The 9860-nt window shown below is 58.0% G+C and overlaps 3 protein-coding genes across 3 annotated transcripts; all 3 read right to left on the bottom strand.

The window, feature by feature from the left end:
- Nucleotides 1–369: 369 nt before the first annotated feature.
- Nucleotides 370–2779, bottom strand: BKCO1_1060005 (homoaconitase; the record flags this gene model as incomplete). The annotated part of the gene is made up of 2 exons (XM_020270215.1): nt 370–2676; nt 2729–2779. The coding sequence occupies 2 exons, from the start codon at nt 2777–2779 to the stop codon at nt 370–372; spliced, it is 2358 nt and encodes a 785-aa protein (XP_020125132.1).
- Nucleotides 2780–3645: 866 nt separating this feature from the next.
- BKCO1_1060006 (uv damage endonuclease) lies at nt 3646–5937 on the bottom strand (the record flags this gene model as incomplete). Its single annotated transcript, XM_020270216.1, has 3 exons — nt 3646–4899; nt 4952–5353; nt 5404–5937. The coding sequence occupies 3 exons, from the start codon at nt 5935–5937 to the stop codon at nt 3646–3648; spliced, it is 2190 nt and encodes a 729-aa protein (XP_020125133.1).
- Nucleotides 5938–8077: 2140 nt separating this feature from the next.
- On the bottom strand, nt 8078–9123 carry BKCO1_1060007 (membrane-tethered transcription factor; the record flags this gene model as incomplete). Its single annotated transcript, XM_020270217.1, has 2 exons — nt 8078–9057; nt 9114–9123. The coding sequence occupies 2 exons, from the start codon at nt 9121–9123 to the stop codon at nt 8078–8080; spliced, it is 990 nt and encodes a 329-aa protein (XP_020125134.1).
- Nucleotides 9124–9860: the final 737 nt, after the last annotated feature.

Consider the following 9860-nt stretch of genomic DNA (forward strand, 5'->3'; position numbering starts at 1 on the left):
GTCTTCTTCATTGCCAGGCGCGAAAGGTATACGTACCGACAAATTCTGGCGAGCATCTTCAGCCTACTCGGGTGGGAAATCGGTGAGAAGGCGGTACACATCGTTCATGTTTTGCCACAGGTTGTGAAGAGCGTCCTCGTATGTCGTTCCGTGGAAGCTCATCGGATCTGCCCTGGTCCCGTTCGGCCTCAGATGTCCACATACAAGGAAAATGGCTTCATGTTGGATATAGCTAGCCCCCCATACATATCCCGCTTTTTTCAATAACCAAGAAATCTAATTGCTCCATGACTCTCTCCGACACTCATACTTTGACATGCACTAACCAGAGATCTGAAGAGTGAAGTAGATGTGTCCACCTTCCGGTCTCTACAGTCCGATACTCTTCTTGACCCAATTCTCAAGACCACCAAGCGCAATAATCTCTTGCACGTTCGGCGGCAGCTCACCGACCTTCTGGCTCCACTTCTCGCCGCCCTCGCCCTCTTGGATCGTGACCTTACTCCGGCGAACATCCCATTCGAAAGTCCAGCCAGTGCGCCGTGTCAGCGTCTTCTCGCCGAACGTGTTGCGCAGCCGCTCCACCAGCCGCGGCACCTCAACTCCCATGAGGGCGTTGTTGATGCTGTTACGTCCGAAGATGTTGGCAAACGACCCGGCAACCACGAGCGGGATGCCCTTGGCCAGAATCGCCGTGGCGGCTTGCTCGCGGGACGACCCGCTGCCGAAGTTGAAGCCCGACACGAGAATGTCCCCGGCCTTGGCCACCTGTGCAAACTCCTTGTCGTAGTTCTCCATGACCACCTCGGCCATCTTCTCGCGCGTGACGTCGTCCTGGTACGTGTACTTGCCGGGATAGATGCCGTCAGTGTTGATGTTGTCAGCGTCACAGAAGACGATCTCCCCCGACACCTTCTCGGGGAAGCCGGGCAGTATCTCCGTCAGCGACTCGTCGCCCACGGACTCCGATTCCGCGCTGCTGTCCTTGCCCGAAATGGCCTGCTCACCCGTCGCGACCATAGAATCAACCTGGCCGATAATGGACGCAAGAGCATCCTCGATGGTGTTTCCAATGAGATCGCCTTCGCCACGGATCACCCCCGTCACACCCTCGGGCTGCTCGTACCAGCCAGTGCCCGAAATCTTGCCTGCCAACGCACTGGCAGCAACGACCTCGGGGCTGGCGAGGTAGGCCTTGGCATCCGTCGAGCCCATGCGGCCCTTGAAGTTGCGGTTGCTGGCGCTGATACCAACTTCACCTGGCTCTAAGAGACCGGTGCCGAGGCCAATGCAAGGACCACATCCGCTGGGCAGAGGCTGCGCGCCAGCCTGGAGAAGAGCGTCCCAATCACCTGCTTCCCTTGCCGCGGCTTCCTCCAACGTCGACGCCGCGGCAATGTAGAAGTTGACGTGCTCGGGAATCTTGGGGATCTCGCCGTTGTTCTTGGCCGCAGCCTCCTTGAACACACGGGCGGCAGCAGCGATGTCAGAGCTTCGAGAGTTCGTGCAAGAGACGAGATATGCCCTGTTGACCTTGATGTCCTGAGCCTGTAGCTCGGCAAGAGGGGTGGCAACCTTGACCGAGTTGGGACCGGCGACGTAGGGGGAGAGGGTGGAGAGGTCAAGGTAAAGCTTCTTGGCGTAAGTGGCACCAGGGTCAGCAACAGGGGCGTTCTCGAAGAGCTCGTCAAGGCGCTCGTGATTGAAGCGCGAGATACGGTTGCTTTCGTACATGGACGCCTCAGTGGCCTTGAAGCGCAACCAGCCCTTGAGGGTACCATCCATAGGGAAGAGACCACTCAGAGCACCCCATTCAGTCGTCATATTTGCAATGGACAGACGGTCATCAATAGGCAGGCTGGCAAGGGTCTCAGGGGAGCCGGTGAACTCAATGGCGTGGTTGAGCACATCATCCTTGTTGAAAAGACCGCAGAGAGCAACAATGATGTCCTTGCCAGTGACACCCTTGGGAAGAAGGCCAGTGAAGGTAACCTTGGCGATGGGCGGAATCTGCCACCAGGTTTTGGTGGTAGCCCAGATGGAGGCAGCGTCAGTGCGCACGACAGGGGTTCCCAGGCAGCCGATGCCGCCGTACATGTTGGTGTGGCTGTCAGACGCCACGGCAAGAGTGCCGGGGAATGCGTAGCCTTCCTCAACCATGATCTGGTGTCCAATGCCCCTGCCAGCCGGGTAGAAGTCGACGCCATGCTTCTTTGCGAACTCCTCGATTTGCCTGTACTTCTTCAAGTTGGACTCGCTCTTGTTCTGGACGTCGTGATCGAGGGTCATGACGGTCTGACGGTTGTTGGCGATCTTGGAGCCACCAATGCCCATGAACTTCAAAGCGACAGGCCATGAGTTGTCGTGAGTCATGCAGTGGGCGGGCTGGATGGTGACATAGTCGCCAGACTTGACAAACTTGCCGTCAGGCAGACCGACAGCATACTTCTGTACGATCTTCTCCGTCAAGGTCTGCGGCACGCCCTGCGGCTTCTGGAGCGAGGAGAGGAGAGACGACGCATTGGTGTCCTCGAGCTGGGTGTGGAAAACATGCTCCTGCTGCTGGGGAGCAGAGGCGCTGCTGTATAACCGCGGGCGGTGGAACGACGGGGACGGGCGGATGACAGTGGCGGCACGCAGCGAAGGCGTCCGAACAGCCGGGAAGCCTGATCGGACCTTGGGACGAGTCAGCGACCGCAGCGGATCAATTCCGGGGTAGAGGGCATACGAAGCTTGCGCGGGCAGCCAGGCGGGCGGCTGAACGAACGGTGGAAGCCATGGTTGCTGCCGTGGACAGTCGGAGCACGCGTCGGCCGTTATCGCGCAACTTTTCTTGACGCGCGGGCCAGGGCTGTCGCTTCCCCGGATTTTCGCTTAGCAATCCGCGCTGCCTCACTGGCTCCAGCAATCCGTCCTCCGAAGCCGCTGCAGGCCATATTAAATAATCCGTAGCCGAAAAGCAGTACGAGCCAGCCAACAAGCAGTACCAGGGTAAGCCGCCGAGGATGCTTGCTCCAGTGTTTCCCGCTGCCCAGGATAGAGCTATGATAGGCCCCTGTGCTCTCCAGACATATCCTCTACAGTTGAATTACCTCATCGCCGACATCGGAAGGAGCTTTCGCAGCGTACTATTCCTATCACCGTGGGCAACGTCATTGTAAACACGAACAACAGAAGGATGTAACGGGATCGGCGTGTGAACGGCGTCACTCTATTGTGTACAATTCCCCGCTGTCTGTGTCGTCAAACAATGCAATGTCATCATCATACTCACTATATTAACTGATCTCGTGGAGCTCGGTCACCCACTACCAATGACACATGGGATTCTAAGAGCCATCTTAAGAGATTCCCAGAATATCATCAGAAAAATAAGCCTGACTGCACGACCGTATGTCTGTAACCACAACCTTCATCTCCAGGCTGGACGTCTTCACCACCACCATCAAGACGACCGCTGTGAGGCCGACAATCCAGATCGCCTCAACAGCCAGCTGCATCTCCGCACAGGTACCGTATCTGTGCCAATTCAAAGAAAATATTCGATGCAATTATAGCCGAATCGATTTCGATGGCTCTGCTTATGAAAAAACAAAATTGTTGATTTGCTCCTCATAACTGCCATCGCATCTACCAGACAGAAGCCTATTCAGACATCTCTTCGTTATAATTTACCTTTGCCCTACCCACCCTACCACTGCTCCGTGCGCCCCGCCTTGCACCTTTACCCGTCACAACAGCTTCCTCGTCGTCATCATCCAAGTCCGGCATATCTGCCGGCTCATCCTCCCCTTCAGATGTCGACGGCGTGGGCACACTTTCGACCGCCTTTGGCCCCTTCCCAGAAGCAGCCTTTTTCGGGGCCGCCTTCTTCGGGGCCGCCTTCTTCGGCGCAGCCTTCTTCTTCGAGGCACTTCCAGCGACTTCATCCTGCGCCTCCTCGCCGGCGGCGGCAGAAGCGGCGGCATCGGCAGTAGCAGCAGCTTTCTTCTTCGTCTTGGCCGGCGTCGCCTTCTCGCCGTCTTCTTTCTTCTTCACCACCCTCTTCACCGGCCGCAGCCACTCCTCCATACCTGGTGGCCAGTACACGCGACGATCCGGACCGCCCATGCCCAGTTCCTCCTCAGGAACGACGGGCGGCGGAGCCGCCTCTTCCAAGTCTTCGGCAGCCGCTTCAACGATATCATCGCCGTCAGCCGCCTTCTTAGTCTTCTTTTTGGGCGTAGCCTTCTTCTTCGCAGGCGGACGAGCGGGCTTGTTCTCGTCGCGGCGAACGTGCGGGATCACGTCGTTGAACGTGTCCCAGCCCGGCAGCTTGAAGTTGCGCATCAGCTCGAAGACGGCCTGCTCCTTGTCCTTGGCTTCAATCATGAGGTCCATGTCGTTCGCGCACGGCGGCAGCGTGAACGGGCGAGGGTTGTGTTTGCGACGTTGCGTCGGAGTGACGGCTGCTGGGGTAGGCTCAGAATAGTGCATTTTCTGCGTGATACCCTTGCGAGTCCACGTGGCCTTTATCTCGGGGTATAGATTGATGATGTCAAGAGTACCCTCGCGAGTCTTGTCGGCGTCAAAGAGTATGTTATGGTGGTGGAAGTCGAGGACCATGGGTATGTTAAGCTCTTGGCAGACTGGGAGCAAATCGTGGACGGTCCAGCTGACGTCGTCATTTTCAAGTACGAGGCGGTTCTTTATGGAAGGAGTAAGTCTGGCGTAGTTCTTACGGAATCGGTCGAGAGTTGCAGCCTTGTCGCCAAACGTGCCGCCCATGTGCAAAATCATGACCGCGTCACGGTCCTGTTGCGGAGGCAACTTGAGTAAGCTGAGCATCTCATCGTGGTACTCAAGGTCTCTGATCGCATTTTCAATCACTGACTGGCGGGGAGAACCGAGCTGGGTGAACTAAAGGCCGGTCAGATCGTCGGGACGGACGCCTTGGAGTATAGTGAATTACCTGTCCGGGATGCGTGGTGACCCTATGCCCGAGCTCTGCTACGACCTTTCCCGCCTCTGCAAGAGTCTCAGATGCGAAGGGGGCCAGCTTGTATCCATACTCTTCATGGCTGGCAAACGGAAACATCTCACTGCTCAACCGCATGAATTTGATCCCATACTTGTCGTTCCAGCGCACCATTTTGATGATATCGCGAGCATTGGCTAGTCCGAGGCTCTCTACAAAGTCCCGGCCGCGCTGAATGTCCGCTGGTTGGTCTTTGTCGGGCCTGTTTTTCGTAGCATGTTCAGGTTGACTAGGATCTTTCAGCGGATGTCGGTGGTCGAGTATGGAGGCGATACGACATGTCCTGGAGCTGAACACTGGAGGCGTGGCATTGCGGAGGTAGGTGTTCAAGCAGGCCTAGCACTCGGTTAGACTCTAATCTCACTGGCGACCCACCCCTCACTCACGTAACCTAAGCGACCTTTCCACGGTAGTGGAAGGTAGTCGCTGTGCACAGGCGGTGGCCTGGAGACAGCTTTTTTGATCTCTTCTTCATCTAGGAATTCTTCGTCTTCTGCTTCCTGATCAAACATCAGAGCTTCTTCGCCTACGTCTTCAGCTTTGGTTGTTTCTTTCTTTGGCGTCTCAACCGGCTCTTCTGTCGAGCCCACATCTTTGGCGTTTTTCTTTCCTCTTCCACGTTTTTTGGGTTCGGTCTTGTGGTCCAAAACATCGGACAAAGGCGAATCTGTCTCGGCTTGTTCCAACGACGGCGCAATCTTTCTGTCGACAGCATTGTCGGGCGACGCTCGCAAGGCGTTGGGACCATCAATGACTTCGTCGTTCACGTCAGGGTTGGTGCTGGCGTTTGTTGCATCCCGTGCTGAGGACCTTCGCCTAGGGCCTTTCGTGGGAGGCAAGGGAATTGGGGTTCTCTTCGGCGGAGGCGCCATGTCCTCTGAGGCTGGGACCGCAGCGGCTGGGCGGCTTCGTTTCGGCATTGTGGAAAGATATGCGGGTGGCGAGGGCGACAGGCGCAGACCACGAGAAACCAGGGAGCGGCAGGCGGATGAGCGCGAAACTACGGCAAAAGGTGGGAGTAGATATGGCATTCGAGGTGAGGTTGAGGAACGGAACGGGCGCAAGGTGGAATAAAGACAACAAGAGGCGTGCGAGGTGCAGCAGCGCAGCAGCCGCCGCAGGCGTCACAGCTGGGTCGCGCCAAGTCCATGATGGAAGGCTGCACGCTAGAGCTGAGAAGTGAGCGAGATGGTGCCTGAGTCTATGATGCGAACAGCGGGATCAGCGGCGGCGAAAGATCTCCCAGATCGATCCCCTCGCCAATCTTGGAATGACGTCAGCGCGTCGCGACGCGTCTTCGCTCCCACGCTACTTCGTGTCCCGTCTCCATCTACACCAGCAAAGCAGGTCCTTCGAAAGACAGCATCGTTTGATGCGACCTCCCAAACGCACGGCATGCAGTGCTCTGAGCATCTTAGAGCAGACACGCACCGAGGGCGGTTGCGGTCAAAAGTTCCACCTATAAGGCTAGTTTCAGGCAGTGCAACCTTATTGCTCAAGGCGCGTGGAGTTGAAGCAAACATCTGGATATATGTTATCAGTAAATTCGATGATGATGGTGGCGGCCGGTCGGATCCTTCAGTTCCTCGGGGTTGAACAGCTGTTGTCGCATTAATGAAGTCGACATAGTACGCGCACTGCAAGGTACGTGTCGAGCCAACATCTCTCGCCCTTCAGATACTCAAATGGCGTGTCGGGCGCCGTGTTTCCTCTCCCCAGTCGCTTTTATGTTTGTTGGCTCTCGATCCTGCTTCGCACCGGCCAACTGTGCTCCTCCTCGGCGGTACCGGCGGATGTGACCGATCTCGCTCGCCGGACTCGGTCAAGAGATACCAAGGAGCCCTTCTAGCTGCATGCTCGTGCTTTTCGGTGGCATAATAGTTTCCATCAGGCCTCCTTTCCACGACAACAAAGATGCGTCCAGACTGAGGAGGATGAGAGACCCAGTATTGTTCCGAAGCTTTGTTGCACGCCAAGTTGGACTGGGTCCGGTCTGCTCCGATGAGCGAGTTTTGCGGCTGTCGGTGAGTAGGAAGACTGTGGAAGGCTGTCTTGGCTTCCTGCGGCTGCACGGATCTCGCTCAGGGGCCGTGTGCGGTCCCTGAAGATGGCCGTATTGCGTGCTGCCGATTCTGCGACGAGGTGTGTTGACGCTCCACCGATAGTTCTCGACCACAGTGGCTGGCCGGCCCGACGGACATCGCCGCCGCTGGCCATGAAAGAAAAGTAAATGAGCTACTACTGTAGAGCACGTACAACCTCCGATTTTCTGACCGGTGATGGTGGGCCGAGCCAAGATACGCCTCTGCGGGCCTGCACGGCGTGGAACCACCTGTACAGATGAAGTGAGTCAAAATGGTGGCTCGACGGCGTGCTGGAGGCATGGCGTGACGAGTAGCAGAATGTCAGGCAAGTGCTGATGAATGTTGGGGCGTAGTCGCATCAAGGGGTGTCGCTACTGCAGAGGTGGGACGTGAAGAATCTTGACCTGAGGGGCCCTGGGTGGGTGGGTTTGACGAGACATGGTCTGACGCTGTGGCATGACGGGCTGAAGCTATCTGATGACTCGATCTTATCTTCCAGCTCAGACTTCTCATCACAGCCGTGTGCGACGGCTCTCCACCAAAGGGCTGTCAGGATCGACCGATATAGGGAAAGTTGTGATAGACAAGGGCCAATCACCAAGTGATGGGCAGGCTGATCTGGCGCTAATGCGCATCATCTTGTGTTGGCAAGGGTTGGGTCTGGCGCGCTCGAATCTCGGTCATGCGTCCCTCACGCCACACGAAGTCACTTCCAAACTTGGGAGCTCAGATTGAATGAGAAAGTGGAGTTCTATACATTTCGTGTAGAGCGAGTACACTCTAGTCCTAATCCAGCTCGTCAAACGCCGGAGTTATTATCGTAATGATGAGAAATCTAGCTAGTCTTTCCGGGTATCCAGCTTTTCCGGTTGCAATTGGCAAAAAAACGCCTGTGAACGCCAGAGATGCCGCTGTGTTTTGTGTCCATCTCTTACAGTCATGAATTTTCTTTACAAGTTTTCAGTCCTTCTCCTGTTCAGTTCACGAAGCCCATGTGGCCCCGCCTGGTCCAGGCCCAGCCCTCCTCTCGTCGCCTTCGCAGGCCTTCGAGCTCCCTCAGCTGCTCGTTCTCGTTGGCGAGCCTCTCGTGCTCGGCCTCGAGGTACTTGATGTACTCGACGGCGCCAGCGAGCACGGCAGCCTTGCTAGGCTTGGGGACGGCAGCACTGTAGCCGCCGTAGGAGTCGTCATCCTCCTCAGAGGTGGAGCAGGAGCGAGTACGGGGCTGAGGGAGGGTGCGGACGGCGCGGCGGAGGCGCTCGAGCTCATTGTTGAGACCCTCACGGTACTTCTTCTCGACCTGGTTGTGGGGCTGGCGGGTCTTGCTGATACGAGATGAGGCTGAAGGAGAAGTGGAGGAAGCGTCCATGTGCTTCTGGCCCTGGAGGCCGTGCGGGCGGTTCCGGAGCATGCGCTTGGAAGCAGGGGGGATGGTGTCCATGACGGGAGAGGAGGGCGCGGAGCGCTTGAGCGAGGATCGGCGCGGGGATGAGGCGGCTGTGGCGGTGCCGGAGGTGGTGTCCATTTCGTGGTGGGAGAAGGGAGATTCGGGGCCAGACAGAGACGGCGTGGGCGACACGGCCATGTCAAAGTTGAAGGCGTTGGGCTGGTACTGGCTTTCGCTGGAGTTCAGCGAGGGCTGGTCCTGGAACTGGAAGTCGTCCTGGATGGCGGGCAGAGTGGGAGGCGAGGCGAAGGGATTGGCGGCGAGATTGGTCTGCCACGGCTGGACTTGAGAGGACTGGTGCGGCTCTTTTGACAGCGGGCGGCGGGCGCTATCGCTGTAGTCTGGCGTGACCATGGTATGATTGCGGGCCAGCAGGGGTGGCGTGTTGACGGACGATGTGGACGACGGACCGCCTGGCAGTTCGACAGTGCTGGTGGGGTAGTCCAGGCAATCGGAGTTGATCCAGTCGTCGAAGCTGTAGCTGTTTCCAGCAGGTTGATCAAAGGATGCTGAGGCAATGGTCAGCCCTGTTGCTAGGCTAGTTCCGGCTGGCGGCGGTGCGCACTCAGAGACATGGCTTCCAGCCAATCACAGGTCATCCTCAGCAGAGGGCAGATAGGGGCGGTCGCAGGGGGCGGCGGTGGGTTGATGTGCGGTGATGTCGTGCGTTGTTCAGTGAGCGAGGCTCGGGTTGCAGTGCTGGCGGGGTGTGGTGATAAGATGAGGTCACGACAATGGCGCGTCTTGGTTGTTATTTATCCCGCCGAATACACAGGCGCTGGGCTGCGGGCGCGATGGAGGCCGCCGCGGCGAGCCAAGCCCACGCGCGCAGCGCAACGGGCTGGCGTGCTGATCAGGCCACTCTGCGCTGCGCGGAAGGAAGCGAAACGCAGCGCAGCCCTGCGGCCTTGGCCCACTACGGCCGCCCGGCGGACCGTTTTCTAGCGCGCACAAGTCAGCGCTGGCCGCTGGCATCAGCCGTGCCTCTCGCGATCGCCCGCCGCCCGCGCTCCCCGGCCAGCTGCGGCAGCCCGGCCAGGCGGCACCGCCCGCGACCGCCCTGCACGTGCTGGTGGTGTGAGAATTGTTCGATTCTCAAGCCAACCGCCACTCCACCCAGCGCCCTCATAATGCTCGCTCTGACACATCCAAGTCACGCCCGCCGCGCCCTCACTGCTCGCCCGGAACGGCAACATGGCACCATCGGCACCCCGAGCCTGCTGCGACGCTCGGCCTTTGTAGTTGCGTGCGTACGCCGTGCGCCGTCGTTGGGAGCGAGCGCGAGACCGGCTGCCTGCCTGTGGCCCTGTAC

This window comes from Diplodia corticola (genome assembly GCF_001883845.1).
Source record: "Diplodia corticola strain CBS 112549 chromosome Unknown scaffold106, whole genome shotgun sequence".
NCBI classification, from domain to species: Eukaryota; Fungi; Ascomycota; class Dothideomycetes; order Botryosphaeriales; family Botryosphaeriaceae; genus Diplodia; species Diplodia corticola.